Source organism: Ipomoea nil, unplaced genomic scaffold (assembly GCF_001879475.1).
Source record: "Ipomoea nil cultivar Tokyo-kokei standard unplaced genomic scaffold, Asagao_1.1 scaffold0222, whole genome shotgun sequence".
NCBI lineage: Eukaryota > Viridiplantae > Streptophyta > Magnoliopsida > Solanales > Convolvulaceae > Ipomoea > Ipomoea nil.
Window position 1 is genome coordinate 1,050,949 of NW_017616650.1, and position 16,744 is coordinate 1,067,692.

Here is a 16,744-nt window from a genome sequence, read left to right on the forward strand (position 1 = left end):
TGTTTACATCTTAATGAAGTTTCTGTTGTTTTCAAAAATAAGACAAAATAATATTAGATGGTAAAATGATATTCACACTACCTTTTTTTCTTCCATCAAAACAACGGATTGTAATTCATAGGGGAGGGGAGGGGAGGGAGGTGGGGGGGGGGGGGGGTCTGAATTAGAATTCAACATTTGGAGGGAATTGTAATTCGGTGGACCTTCCACAGAATTGCAATTCAATACACCCAAATTACATCCAACCAAACACTCCCTTATATAAATGAGCCTCAAGTCTCAAATGTTTAGTTGTTATTAATTAATGGAATGGAATTTGGATGGTCAGGCACTCAGACTTGAGGAGTTTTGCTCCTCGCCTTGCTTGTTTTTTTTTTTTTTTTTTTTTAAAAATTTATAATTGGGGGCGTTTTGGAGAAAGAAATTTCTTTCCCCAAAACGCCAATCCCAAACGCTGCTCCAAGCAGCGTTTGGGATTCCAGCAGTTTGGAGCAAACCGCTGGTTAACCAAACATGGTATTTGGCGTTTTGACCATGGTCAAAACGTCAAAGATGATGGATCTGTCAAAAAATTGGCGGACTTGCCATTAATCAAACATGCCCATAGGATCTATAGGGCAATTACAAATGGTCCCGTGATCCTTAACCGATCTTACATGGGATCACAAATCCCAAGTTTTGTGTTGCCTTCCATAGGTTTAGGGCCCAACTTCATGGAAGACATAAGAATTAGTATAGTTGCCTACTGGTCCTATCATAGTGCAATGTAATGGTTTACTTAGCTTCTTTCATAATTTTATTTGTCATTTTATCCTTGTTTATCGAACCAGCTGGTCCATGCCTTTGTTAGGGACACTTGCTATCAATTTGACCGCCATACTTGGGATGATACCCCTCCGTTTTAATTTGTATTCAATATTTACTAAGTTAATAATATGCGATTAAAAAAAAACAATCAATTTTACCATACTAGTATCACCATCTCACATATAAGTATTACAATATCTAATTATCTATCTTAAATAACGATTTATTTTCAATTTATTTAAATTGGTATTAAATTTTTATACAATTTATTTTATAAATAACATTTCACATAATAAGTATTATAATGTTTATGATTAGTAACAATCATTTTACCCTAAATAGTATTACAAGTTCACACATACACACATACATATCTATCATTATAATAAAGCAGTAACTTTTGGTCTAAAACATTTTCCCGCCCACACTAACCGACGTCGTTTTAATAAGATAACTCAACAGTCGAATTAATTGTGGCTAATAGTCTATTACCGATGTAAATAAAGACTTCTAATAGTCAAAGAGTTCTAATTACATTGAGAAGCTAATCTATAATCTACATTTATTTACATATATAAAGATACAGATATACACATACAGCTATTACACATCTATATACGAGAAAATGCTTCGAAAAAATAATCTATTGAATGTAATCTTGGGTCTTGAAACGTTTCAAGCAGCATTCATAGTTCCAAGACAATATTCAAAATTGAAAAACAAATTTCAGCCTCTATATAAAGCTCCCTTGTCATCTCAGTATCGATTAAACACAGTTGCTTGAAGTTTACGGTGAGAACACCTGCCACCTGCCATCGCAGTATTGATAAAACAGAGTTTGCTTGAAGATTACAGTGAGAACACCTGCACATCTGTTTTTTTTTTTTTTTTTGACAATTGTATTGAGATTTTTTCTGGATTATGCATGTGGACAGACAAAATTGGTAGCATAGTTTTCTGGAAACATTTCTATTCTCACCTATATTATCTACTAATTATTCAGTTTTTTTTTTTGTTCAATTACTACTATATATTCATGTATTCATGTTTGGTTTCTTTTCTATTTCTTTATCTAATTTCCAATATTAGACTATTGGTTTCTGTGGAGGATGATACTGAGGAGATGAAGGAGCAGATGCACAAGGAGATGGGAAAGGTATACACTTACAAAAGCCATGGTGCTTAATGAAGAGGATATTTCGCCCCTTACTAATAGGTCTGCTGTGTGATGTGTTCCAGGTAATATCCTTGCTGTGTGATTTAATGATTTTAGGGCTGCCTTCAAATCTCAATGATTGTAAAAAAAAAAAAAAAGTATGAACAAGACAGCCAACAAATATGTAATTCTCACAATTTGCATTTCAATCTAAAACCCATCCATGAATTTAAAGTGTAAAAAATTACAAATTAAAATATTTGAATAGTTTATGATCTAAAGTGAAAAATTAAATATACAGTGACAAGGATGGCATATATTGAGCATTGATGCAACTATTTTTTCTGCTCATTTCATTTTTATATTTTACAAAAAGTTGTATTGGATAACTGCAGGTCATGAAGAAGCTATAGATGAATTGTTTTTTGAAGGATTTGTGAGTTTAGAATGTCCAAAAAATGGAGTATTTGTATACAATGTAATTAAATGGATATAAAGTGTATAAATTGAAAAAGAATTTGAAAAAAAGTTGGATTTTCCGTGTGCTTGGATCTGATTTTGGTTTTAATGTTACATAAGCAAAAAAAAAATAAAAAATTGTATACTATGCATGTATAAATTAAACTTACAATTTTTAACACTGATTCTGTATTTTAGTCTTATAGTGTTGTTGACCTCCCTGTTCCTCCACCTGCAATAGTTCATTCAAAAATAAATTATAATAGTATATAAATAGTAAATAAATTATAATGTGTTTTTAATATATTCAAGGACACACACAAGTTCAAATTGTTGTTTTTCAATTTTTCGATTTGAATCTAACAAAACAGAAAAAGTATTAGGGGGATAGTAAACTTTTAAAACTTAATCAATAGCCAAAACATTAAAGAGATGATAGTTAAATTCAAAAACTAACAGAATGTAAGAGATGTAAAACAATTTGCATTCTGTAAATAACATATATATATATATATATATATATATATATATATATATATATATATATATATATATATATATATATATATATATATATATATAGCATTGATGATATTCTATAGCATTGAGGACAACAATTAGGTTGCATTATGTAGATAGCATCAGAATACAATTTCATCTGAGATAGACACACAATGCAATTAATAAAAAAGAACAGAAAGTCTCATTGTACAGTGGCAATGGTGAATAAAATTAACTATCATAATTAGCTGTAGAAATTAAAGTGTAGTACAGATATGAGTCACTATTTTAATAAGTGACACTGTTTGTATAAAACTGCATATGAGAAGAATGAAGCTTAATAAGTGATACAGATTGTATAAAAACTGCATCTGAGAAGAATGAAGCAACTTACAAGACCAACTAAAAGCCTTTTCTCAATAGTTTGAAAAAAGTATGTACACTTTATGATTTTAAGATGATTTTATAGTTAAATACATCTATTAGGTGTGAAAAATATGGTGTTAAGTACCGTAGTCCGTAAAACAGAGACTCATAGCCAGAAGAACACAATAGTTATTTACAATAGTGTATACCCATTTTAGATTGGTAAAATGATAGTAGAGAGTAATCGTACTAGATAATGAAACTCCTAGATCACTTAGAAATGGACAACATAACCGATTTAAACTGTTTTAGATAGCAAAATTGACAGAATTGTTTGAGTTCTAGAGTATTAGACTGAACATTAGAAACTCTAGATCTAGCAAATTAACATATAAATGAAATTCTGGATGAGTAGCGTTGTTGAGCAAAACAATTGATAGAAAATTTATACTGATAAACATTATTTTTGTTGTTATTTTAGATAATCTTTTTATAGTTAAGTTGCAAATAATTAATTAATTCTTATCTATTTTTATTTATTATTGCTATAATTAGTTTTTAGTAATGTTATTCAATTTTAGGTTGTTTTAATTATTAAAGTTGTCCTATTATTTGAATTCTGACAATCTAATAATTCCATAATAATAATAATAATAATAATAATAATAATAGTAGTAGTAGTAGTAGTAGTAGTAGTAATAGTAGTTTAGTTATACTTGGTCAATATGGAGTTCTAATAATTGTAGAATTTTATTGGGTTCTAATTTATTTTATTTAAGTAAAAAATAATAATTCTTCAGTCAAAGCTCTTTGTGCGGTGCTGATTCAACAGAAGCCGATCAACGAGAGAGAGGCGGACGAAACACAGAGCAAAGCTTCAAGCGATCCGATTGAACAACAGGCATGATGGTGTGTGGCTCGAGTTCTTCTGCGTAATTGAACCAAGAAATACATAGCAATTTATGGCAGAATTGCGGAAGAATTTGGGGGAGAGAGCAGTATAAATTGAGGCCAATTCGAAGAAGAAATCATCATGGACTTTACCCCGGATCAATTCCGGAGGTGAGAATAGAACGAGAGTAATTGAGTCAGTTTTTGCCCCGGACTAATTCCCGTGGCGGTGCAGAATCGGAGGCGGCAGCTTTTTCTCAATTCTGGGAGGCGAAGAATCTGCGAACAACAACAAATTAATTCTTGGGCATTACGTCATGTTTTTTGTCAGCAGCAACTTAATCATTCTGGTTCTTTTTCTTATTTAATTCACATTCACTTTGTTTGATTGTTAGTGGGAATTTCAATTTCAATTTCCAATTTCCTTTAAGTACAAAGCTAATTACCATGCTTAGTGTTGAGTTAAAATATTGATATCTTATGTTATTTATTGTTTGTAGATCATAATGAGTTCTTAATTGTCTTGCTTAATGATTTGTTAATCCTCATGTTCTTAGGCTTTTAGAAGTTAATTGTTATTTGATTTTTCTTGCTTCTTGGTAATTTATTTGCTTAGTTTTTTTTTAGTTTGACTTAATTATTTTGTATTCGAGTTCATCTTTATCTTTAGCATTTGATTTCAGTACTTTAAATTGTCAAGTTACATTTTGATTCTATTACTTTGCATTTAAGTTTATCATGATCTTAATTATTGATATTATTTGATTCTAGTGCCTTAATCATTTAGTTTTTGTTAATTTACTGCAATTAAAATTTATGTTAAAGTTTCTCTTCCTTCGCTTTCAAGTAATTAAATTGCATCTATCAATTCCATGTGGGTTCGACCCTTGCTATTGCACGCTACTACTACAATTGACTCGTGCACTTGCGAGGACTTAATTAAATTGTCCATCATATACCCTAAATAAAATAGATATGAAGCCCTAGATGAAGTAATCCGAAAAATAAATTAGTTCATAAATGTACTCTAGGAAAACCCTAGGTAAGTACAACTTTATGGACAAAACAGATTTTAAACTCAACAATCATAGCAATACCGTAGTTTTTATATCACCCGCCTGCGAAGAATACGTTACTTGAACCCAAAAAATCAAAGACATGCTAGATCAGTAAATGAAAGTTTTATATTCTTTTCAGTTAATAGTAGCTATGCTAGGTGGTAATAATAGGTTGACTTTTTTATACACTGTTTGTAGAATTTGTGTATTTATTATTATTATTATTATTATTATTATTATTTTATTTTATTTTTCAAGGAGTCAAGAGATTCAAGTCTAAAATGGTGTCCTAATCAAGATCAAGATTGAAGGTTGAAGATTGAATCAAACTGGCAGTCAAGCTATCAATGGAAGAAGTTGAACCTAATCTTTATCCACAAAGATCTTTGCAATGTAAGACATGTGGGCATGATTTAAAAACTCTGCAGAAAATGTATTCTCCAGATTGCTAAGTCTACAGACTTAGGATACCATAAGGAAATATCGAATTTCAAGTATAAGTATAAATGCTACTTACATGGCAGTTTGATCAATACTAACTTATTGATTAAGTAGTAACATCAATATAGAACACACACAAAAAAGTACACACAACTCTTTGTAAGTATGTGATATAATATTTGATCATGCACATCAGGTAAACCATAATGTAGTATTACTGAAATCAACCAAATAAATTCATAAGGTTCAGAAATGCTTACATTTATCCAATGTCATCAACATTTTGTGTCTTTAGTTCTGTCCTCTTCTGTCCTTTCTTCTTTGTTAACACTCAAGAAACATTATTTGTAGCTAAGTAATCATAAAACGAAAGAAAAATCAAAATGAAGTAAATAAGACACCAAAGTAAAGAACACTCAGAAAATACGAAATCATTTCTTCTGTCATTTCTTCTTCGTCAACACTCAAGAAACAGTATTTGTAGATAAGTAATTATAAAAACAAAGAAAAATCAAAATGAATTAAATAAGATACCAAAGTAAAGAACACTCAGAATTGAAGTAAATGAGAGACCAAAGTAAAGAACACTCAGAAATTTCTACTTACATTTAACCCAAGAGATCAGACACAGTTTGCAAGTGGACACATAAAGGCATGTCAAAATCCAAAGAAATAAGGCAAATAGGGAAGAAAGCTAACATGAAAATCACTTGCCTACTTAAAACTCAAAATCAAGAAACAAACAAAATTAAAAAAAAAAAAAAACTTATTATGTAAAAAAAAAAAAAAAAAAAAAAAACAATTTGCTCAGAAAAAAAAAAAAAAAAAAAAAACATCTCTATCAATGAAATAAGGCTATATACTTTGAAAACATAAAGACTATACTTAAAACTCAAAATTAAGAAACAAAGATAAATATCACTAAATTAACAAAAAATTAAATATGTAAAAAAAAAAAAAAAAGTGACATTAAAGTGACTCAGAAAAAACAACAGCTCTATCAATCAATGATATTTAGAAGCTTAACTGTTATCATCAATGCCACAAATTAACAAATAAAGTGGATACTTCCTTCATATTGACACACACACACACACACAAATTTCCAGCCTCACATTAAAAAGATCTTAAATGTTTTATGAATTTAGTGAAGTATAGGCATCAGAAAATATTTTCATCACATGTCATTTTCTGGAAAAAAAAATGTTAGTATATAAATAATGAAATAGTATAAAGATTTATAATTTCAAAGCAGCTATATAACAAGTCTGTTTCTTCAACCATATAAATCCAACAAAAGTTAAATAACCGTTTCGACATACGATTCAATATTCTGTTCTAATTAATAATAGAATATACAATCAATATCTGAAAAATATGATTAGTTTGAAATATTTTTAGGAAAATAAGGGACTGTAAAAACAAGAGTTCTACTAAATTAACTAGAATACTTATCTTTATTGTGACGAATGTGTTTAATTGTTGAATTCCTATGCAATCTGTAAAAAAAACACACATTTAGAAAAAATATTAGGAAAAGACTAGAAGAAAGAAACAACCATAGATCTATAACAATCAATAACACACTGATAATCACAAAGCAAGTAGATAAAAGTCAAATAATGAAGGTTACCAAAACATGCATATGAATCAGGAGAATATAAAACCCTAGATCTATGATTAAGCTATTTTGGGGGTAAGTTCGTTAAACATAATCAGTGTGTAGTGTGTTGGTGGTTTTAGAGTAAAGAAATTCATAGAGATAAACTAATAAATTACACGAATTACAAAGATACACAATATGATTGTCAGATTATACATAGAAGAAAATATATACCTGCCTTCGAATTCACTTCCAAATTAGCTGTAGTTCAGTAATCGGAGCAGATTAGTGATGTTTTCATAGTGGGCATGCAATTTCAAAGAAATGGTAGCTATAGAGAGCAAGATCGAGAGAAGACGAGCAGGCTAGAGGAGATAGAGAGAAGAAGCACTCAAGCTCTGCCCAGACTGTCCATTCCATGTTCTAGAACTTTCCTTTATTATTATTTTTTATTTTAATAAATATATTAGCATTCATATGCTGATTACACTTAGAAGTAGATTAAACCATTTACAATTGACACGTATTAGACTAACTAGCATTTTGTACGCGCGATGCGCGAAAACTTATGCCCAATATTAAAATATTTGTAAGTAACAAAATTTAAAAAATTGGTTAAAATTATGTTTTGCAATTTTTTAAAGTGATGATATTTTTGAATTATCATATATTTGAATAGTGATCAAAACAAAAAAAAAAAATTATATTTTTATATAATAATAATTTACAAATAATACTAAGCTAACACTCACATATATGATATATTGATATGGATACACAAATAATATATTTATATATATATATATATATATATATATATATATATATATATATATATATATATATATGATACACATATATAATTTAACATTCATATAAATATTTAATTAAAATAAAATTTATAATTAAATTAATTGTTATATGATAATTTTAATAAAATAATAATTAAAAATAGGAAAAATATATGATAGATGTAGGTGTATGGTAAGATTGGTAGATATATTAAAAACTAACGGTGTTATAACGGTGTAAGGGTGATTTTGTCCAATGCAAATGAATGTACAACAATTAAAGCAAAATGTATATATTTATTAGCATATAAAAAAAGGACAAAAATCAAGGACATAACTTGTATTGAAACTTATTATGTTTTTAGATATATTTTTTTTTCTTCTGAACTGAGGGGGATACCCAAAAAAACAAAGCTACACATCCGATTGGGGGACTTGAAGAACGCGCCGCGTTAAGGAGGCTCCAATCTTGTCCATTTCAATCACACTCGCAAGCATCGGGGGTGGCTCTTCAAAAATCTGTAACCCCTGTTGATCCTCGTTCACCATAGTAGCCAAGCTATCAGCCAATTGGTTTTGTTCTCTGTAAATATGCTCGAATCGAACCTCTGAGAATTGAGTTGCCATACTTAAACACAGCCTGCCAATATTGTCAACTTGTCCGTGCCAATCCTTTTTCCTGCGCAGGCTTTCAATTGTGGACTTGGAATCACATTCAAGAATGATCTTGGTTGCTCCCCAATGCCTTGCCATGCAGAGACCGTGCAAAACGCCCCATGCTTCTGCAACTTCGATCGAGCATCGTCCTATCTTATATGTAAATCCACAAAGCCAATCACCACGGTCATTACGAAGAGCACCGCCACAGCTTGCAATTTTGTTCCTCCGACAGCTTCCGTCAACATTGATTTTTACCCAATCGCTTGGCGGTTTCCTCGAAGCCACACTGGTCTCCACGGTCATAGGCTTCCTATTGAGAGGACGCCTTTTCTTCGCGAACGCTCCGGCCACCTCGGCATCGTATCTACGGAGCCAATCAATCTTTTGCTCGACTGAGATGTGATGATGATTAAACACTTCATCGTTTCGCCAGTGCCAAAGCCACCAGAGTCTGTTCCCGAACCGTTCAGGCCATCCATCGTCGAAACCATGCGTCGCGGCGCCATGCAGGTTCACCGTAAACCATTCCTGCCAGCTTAGAGTTCTCAACTTTTCGACCATTTGCGTATGGAGACTCAGGCTCCAAATCTGCCGCGCTGCTGGGCATTCACGGAAGATGTGGTCCATATCCTCGCGCTTCCCTGCACAACGAAAACAAAAATCATTAGAAGTAAGATGTCGCCTTGCGCGTTCTGCATTTGTAAGAATTCTCCCATGCTTCACAAGCCATAGAAACATCGAAACTCGAGCGGGTACTCGGAGAGCCCAAAGTCTTTTCCAATCCGTATCTGCTGCGTCCACGGGTGAATTGGTGATGAAATCATACGCCGACTTGACTGAGAAGTGCCCCCGGTGGCCCGGTCCCCATCCCCATTCATCCGAGATGCCTTCCTCCGTCAGCCTGTATCCTGCAATACGCTCCAAAGTTTCCTGTGGTAACGTATCGGCTAACTTCTCCCACTTCCATCCACGGTCCTGATCCCAGTATGCGCTCACAGTCGCGTAGAGATCAGGTAGACCCAAAGGGATCTGGAGCTGGTCATAAAGAGGTCTAGGCGTAATCCACTTATCCATCCAAAACTGGGTAGCACTGCCATCCCGGACGAGATGTGTGATGCCATTGTCGAGGACTTCCTTCGCCATGGTTATTCCTTTCCAGACATTTGACCTTTTGCGTCTGCCTGCTGCATGCTCCAAACTGCCGTATTTAGACATAATTACCTGGGCCCAAAGAGAATTAGAGTTGGTGCGTAATCGCCATCCTAATTTAACCATACAAGCAATATTCATGTCGTGCAAACGGTGCAGTCCAAGACCCCCCGCTTCTTTCGGTTTCGTCACCAAATCCCAGCTTGCAAGACTCATTTTATCACCTCCGATGTGCTCATTTTTGCCCCAAATGAAACGACGAGTTCTCTTCTCAATTTCTTCACAAATGCCCTTGGGCAGAGCCGCAGTCTGCATAGTGTAGACAGGAATAGCATTGAGTACGGACTTTGCCAAAGTCACTCTTCCTGCTAAGGATAAAGTCTTAGCCTTCCATCCCTCAAGCCGAGTCGCAATACGCTCGAGGAGTCCGTCATATGTATGACATGTGACCCTCCCATGAATAGAAGGCACACCAAGATACCGCCCCAAATCTTTGGTCTCAGAGATGCCAAACTTGCTTGCTATCCCGGTTCCAAGAGCTGGCGCCATGTTCTTAGAGAAATATATCTGGGACTTGTCGAGGCTGACTTTTTGCTCGGAGGCCGCACAAAACACAGCTAAACAATTTTGGACGATCTCCACTTGGTCTGAAGTAGCTTCTGTGAACAGAACCATGTCATCCGCGAAGCAGAGATGCGACATAGTAGGGCCGGAGGCGGCCAGTTTAATGCCTTTCCACCTGAGGCTATCAACCTCCGCAGTGATCAATTGACTTAGCCGTTCCATACATAACACAAATATCGCAGGAGACATGGCGTCCCCTTGGCGAATGCCCCTTTCCGGCCTGAAAGGCTCCAGTCTATCACCGTTCCAGATGATAGCAAGCCTCGGAGTAGTGATGCATGTCATAATAATGTCCCTCCACCGTTCATTGAAGCCCGCGTGCTCAAGAGTGTCCTTGATGAAATCCCACGAGAGCCGGTCGTACGCCTTTTCTAGATCCAGTTTGATGGCCATGTATTTCTTGTTTCCCCTTGACTCCCGCATGGTGTGGAGGATTTCTTGGTACATGATCACATTGTCAGAAATTTGTCTACCTGGGACGAAAGAGCTCTGGAACGGAACTACCATCCGTGGTAAAATACTTTTCAGCCTGTTCGTAATGGTTTTGGTGAGGATCTTGTAGCTGACGTTGCAGAGGCTTATGGGGCGAAATTGTTTGATAGTATCCGGGACCTGCACTTTAGGAATGAGAGCCACAAGGGTGTCGTTGATGCCTTCCGGTATCTGGCCGTGTCTGAAAGCCTGAGAGACCATCGCAAATATGTTATCCCCAGTCACGTCCCACGTGTGTTGGTAGAAGCCTGCGGGAAGACCGTCTGGTCCCGGAGCTTTAAAAGGTTTCATATCACAAACAGCCTCGTGCACTTCTTCCTTTGTCACTTCCCTATTAAAGACAGCCCAGTCAATGTGTCTAAGCCGAGGAAAGTGTGCTTCTAAAGGTTGGCCTTCCGCCCCCTCCCTGCAATCAGTAAACAAATTAATATAAAATTGCTGAATATGCTTTCTCAGCTCGGAATCAGTCGTAATCCATGCGCCATTACTATCTTGGAGTCTTGCAACCCTGTTCCGCCCTCGGCGGACCGTGGCTGCAGCATGGTAATACGCCGTGTTTCTATCCCCCGACGTAATCCATTCCTCTCTGGACTTCTGGAACCACATCAGTTCCTCCTGGTACAAAATCTCTTCCAGCTCTAGTCGCAGCTTTTGTTCCAACTTGAACAAGCCTCTATGCATGTTTTCGGCCAGAACTTTTTGAATGCCGCTTAAGCGTGACATGATAATCTTCTTTCGTTTGTGTATATTCCCGAAGACCTCCCTGTTCCACGCTGAAAGACCTGTGGCTACCTGTTCAACATTTGCCAGGAGATTTTGATCGGCACTCCAAAGGCGCTGAACCGTCTTGCCTAAATCTTCATGTGTCAGCCAAGCAGCCTGAAAAAGAAAATGCTTATTATGAGAGTGCTGTCGGCCTCCTTGTAATCTTACCAGAAGGGGTGCATGGTCAGATGCTATTCGGGGTAGGTGTACGACAGATGCTTCCGGAAAACGGATACGCCAATCCAAATTGCATAGGGCCCGATCGAGACGGGCCCCTTTGTAGGCAGCAGTTGACCCATCTTTCACCCACGTAAGCTTGGGCCCCGAGAAACCCAGGTCAATAAGGCATTCGTCCTGAATCCAAGTGACGAAATCCGAGCTTCGTTGGGTGGAAAAGGATATGTAGTTACTAGTTTCCTCCTTCGAAGTGACTGAGTTAAAGTCTCCAGCTACGAGCCATGAACCAGACACGCCCCGCTTAGATTGTGACAGTTCCCTCCACAGCCGACGTCGTAAGTGGTGAGTCGGACTCCCGTAAACAGGCGCGAATACCCACGGTGGGTAACCAAACTGCGTCACCTGTAAAAGCAAGAACTGAGGGTGAGTGTATAGAATAGACACGTGTACCGGGTCCTTCCAAAAGACCCAAATACCATCGCTAAAACCAACGGCTTCAACACGAACCCAGTCCGAGAACCCAAGCTTCGAGCAAATCGTGTTAGCCTGGTGGCCAGACACTTTTGGCTCAAAGATGCCCAAAATATTGGGCTTATATTCCTGGAGAAGGTGTTTAAGGGCGCGGTGGAAAGACCGTCCACTCGCCCCTTGGCAGTTCCAGAGTAGCAGATCCATAAGATAAAGGAAAAGAAGCATAAAGATAGAAAAACCAAAGAAAAGCCGAAAAGCCGAAACACAGCAAGAAGCAAACACTCAGTGAGGGGCGTCGGCCCCCACTTCATCCTCATGCGCTGGCATTCCATCAAGTTCCATGACCGCATCACCTTCCGCATCCACAATCTCCGCGGATCGGAGTGGTGTTCCTTGGTGGGTTGCCAGACAGGTGACGGTACATCTCCTGTTTCTCCCCCACTGAACACCCGTGATGCCTGAATAACCATTCCACCTTGCTTGCCGCGGACCACCATGTGCTCATCTTCTTCTGCCGCTCGTCGTGGTCCCGATCCCCCAGCTCGTCTGACACTCGTGGATGCCTCTAAGCCATTGTTCTGTGTTGTGCGCACTCCAGGCGGGTCATTCGCGATTTGCTTTTCATTCACCACCACGTTGGGTCTCCTCGGTCGACCTTCAACCGCCAACCCCACCTGGGGAGTTATAGCTTGTCCCGGTGCTGCCTCCTCTTGCCCATCCCATTCCTCAGCCATCCCGTCATCAATCTCGGCTACATTCACTGCCAGCGCCGCAAATCTGGAGGCCTGAGCCCTGCCGCCGTGTGCGCTGCCGCGTGGTAACTCCTTGCCTCCCCCGGATTTCAGAGGCCGATCTGCGCGTCGAGCCGTCGGCCGCTATCTACGGCCTGGAGCAATCATCCATTCCCCGAAAGGTTCTGCGCCTACCTGGACTCCCCGCTGAGCATTATTCTGATTGTTCTCCTTAGACTGGCCCTCTGCTGCAATGGCCCGTTCATCACCAGATTCCGACGCTGTTCTGGTCTTTTTGGGGCAGGCCTCCGGCGCGTGTCCATAGATCCCACACGCAAAGCAAATCATATGTATGCCTTCGTAAGCAACAGACCGAACACGCCCTTTATATTTAAACTTGGAGATCAGCGGCTTCGTGATGTCAACCTCGATACAAATCCTCGCGAACATACCTCGAGAAAAACTGCTTGTGGCCCGGTTGACTCGGAGGGTTCTCCCTACCTTGTTCCCCAGCTTGCGTAAAAAGATTATGCTGTAATATTCCGCTGGCAGACATGGAATCCGGACCCACACCACCACCTTCTCTGTAACATCCGAAAAAGGATCAAAATCTGGAACCCAGGGCTTGACAATCAGGTAGTGATCTAGTATGATCCATGGTCCCTCGTACATGGCGAAAGCCATGTCCTCCAACGATCCAAATCTAACGATGAAATATCCATTATCAATAGCAACCATATCCATGCTTCCTTGAGGCTTCCACATGGCGGTTATGCGTCGCAGCAGGTAGGCATATCCGACATTCCTGCCGAGGACCTTAATGATGACAGCGTTCTTCCACGGAGCCCTTATCTGCGCTACCTCCTGCTTAGTCAATCGGATGGTTGGACACAAAGGATCATCATCCTCATCGTCTGATTCCACCTCGGTGTCATCCTCAGAATCTGCCGCTGCATCATGCATCCCTTGAGGATACTGACCTGTAACGCTTTGAGCGTATGTCCGTGATGGATTCGCCGGTACCTGCGACATGCTAGGAGTCAGAACAGCCATATTTAAATTCACTTGTGAAACCTGCATGCGCGTCGATGCATTGGCTTCCCCCATCTCCGCTAGCGGAGTCTCCCGTACGACGTCGATATCCGCCTGCGCCATCTCCATCGCGTCCTCTGCATGAGACTCCACCACATCGTCCATTCGTTTGTGCTTCTTCGTGCTCCGCTCGAGCAGATCGCGATCTTCTTCCGATCGTTGTTCAGAGAGCGTTTCCATTCCTACCACAGTATACATCTCAGAGTTTAATTGTTTCTTTATGTTTTTAGATATATATTATATATACAAAGTGTATTATATATATATATATATATATATATATATATATATATATATATACCTCTATTTGTGGTTACAAACCATTTGATTAATATTTATGCAATTATTTAATGTTTAACTTCTTTTTTTTTTTTTCCTGTGTACATGTTATGGGATTATCTTCTCATAAAATGAAAAAAATCAAACAACATCAACTCATTTATATATGATTTTATTGAGTTCAGGTTATGGGATGCATTATTGGATTAGTTTTGGGTTGATTATTTATTTTTTAAAAAATGAAACTATGACCAATAATTTATTATATTAAGTAATATATTTAGTTATTAAATATTATGAAATAACATTTATATTGATTTATTTTTATATTTTTTAATTTATAATATACACACACACACACACACACACACACACACACACACACACACACACACACACACACACATATATATATATATATATATATATATATATATATATATATATATAATTTCTATTTATTGGTTAAGTTTTTTCTAAATTGAAAAAATAATATGAATTAAATTCATATATTTTTATAATATATTTAGCATTATTGTATAAACTTTTTTTGAATTAAATTTATATACTTTTTGTACTATATACAACAAATTTTCTGTATCGCATGTGAATTTGTTTTTGAAAAAGTTTGTCTTTAATAAAGGTCAAATGTACGCAGCACTTTTTAGAATAAGTAATCTAAGGGGATTAGAAATTTTGATTTATGTTGTTTTCAAAAAACAAAACAAAAATAAAATAAAAAATTTTGATTTGTGGAGATAATGAAATTTATGAGTACAACTAAAAATTTCGTATAGAAATTTTCAATAATGTGTAATACAATTTCAATATTAATTATTATTTAATAATTTTTCACTGTACATATTTTCTTATTTTTTATTATTATGTTATATTGTTTAACTAGTAATTCACCCGCGCGATGCACGAGAAAAAATTATGTTATTATACATATAAATAAAAAATAGAAAAACTAAAATATTTTAAATTATTTAATATAATAATATTTTTGAGCTTCCATTGGTCAAGTATTTATTATTTTTATAGAATACAAAATTAAAATTAATATTAAAATTATAATTTTGTATAGTTAATATAATCTCTAATTATGTGCATATTCAAATAAACTTATAGAGAGAATTTACATAATTACATTGATTTATTCTTAATTGTATTTCATCTATATTATAATTTTCACAATACGAATAATAACTAAGATAATTACATTTGGAAAGCAAATTTTAAATTTTGTATGTGTAAATTTAAACTCTAATTGAACACATTTTTTATATGATTATATAATATATAGCTATTTTATTTTTCAAAAGTATATTTTTTATATGATTATATAATATATAGCTATTTTATTTTTTAAATGTTGTGCTCTTTTTTTTTTTTTGTTTTTTAATAAAGGATGTTGTGGCATTAATTGTAACATTAATTATTTCCCAAACCATATAGCTTTATTATATAAAGGATTATTATTATTATTATTATTATTATTATTATTTATGGCCGTGCATCGCACGGGTGCAAATACTAGTATATAACAATATCTATTATAAGTAATTATTTATTTATTTTAAATTGATGTTAAATCTATCTATCTATACTATCTATCTATCTATACTATACTATATACACTATATATACACTATATATATAATAACAAAATCCTGAAATTTTAACTTCCCGCCCAATTCCTAAGAAATCTCTCTTCCTAATAAAATATATTGATTTCTACTTTCCCGTTTGTACAATAATTCTGCGTTAAAATTCTATTCTAATATTATAAAATAGTGTAATACAATTCCTATTGTAATCAATCAATCTATCTATCTATACTATATATAATAACAAAATCCTGAAATTTTAACTTCCCACCCAATTCCTAAAAAATCTCTCTTCCTAATAAAATATATTGATTTCTACTTTCCCATTCATACAATAATTCTGCGTTAAAATTCTATTCTAATATTATAAAATAGTGTAATACTATTCCTATTCTAATCAATCAATCTATCTATCTATACTATCTATAATAACAAAATTGTGAAATTTTAACTTCCCGCCCAATTCCTAAAAAATCTCACTTTCTAATAAAATATATTGATTTCTACTTTCTCATTCGTATAATAATTATATGCGTTAAAATTCTATTCTAATATTATAAAACAGTGTAATACTATTCCTATTGTAATCTATATCTATACTATGTATCAGTGTTGCAAAAA

General features: G+C 35.4%; 1 protein-coding gene and 1 long non-coding RNA gene across 2 annotated transcripts; both read right to left on the minus strand.

Moving 5' to 3' along the window:
• Positions 1-1,267: 1,267 nt before the first annotated feature.
• On the minus strand, positions 1,268-2,159 carry LOC109193903. Its single transcript, XR_002056346.1, has 2 exons — positions 1,976-2,159; positions 1,268-1,616 (listed from the first exon to the last, which is right to left on the minus strand). It is a non-coding gene; the product is annotated as an uncharacterized LOC109193903 (long non-coding RNA).
• Positions 2,160-8,487: 6,328 nt separating this feature from the next.
• On the minus strand, positions 8,488-13,145 carry LOC109193865. Its single transcript, XM_019344698.1, has 2 exons — positions 12,417-13,145; positions 8,488-12,342 (listed from the first exon to the last, which is right to left on the minus strand). Exons 1-2 carry the CDS (start codon positions 13,143-13,145, stop codon positions 8,488-8,490), a joined length of 4,584 nt encoding a protein of 1,527 aa, XP_019200243.1.
• Positions 13,146-16,744: the final 3,599 nt, after the last annotated feature.

Excerpts from the sequence above, each read along its gene's own strand:
- LOC109193865 (XM_019344698.1), bottom strand. The coding sequence starts at position 13,145 with ATGGCTGAGGAATGGGATGGGCAAGAGGAGGCAGCACCGGGACAAGCT. Across the intron at positions 12,343-12,416 it reads AGCCGTTGGTTTTAGCGATG|GTGACGCAGTTTGGTTACCC; the intron begins GTATTTGGGTCT and ends TTGCTTTTACAG.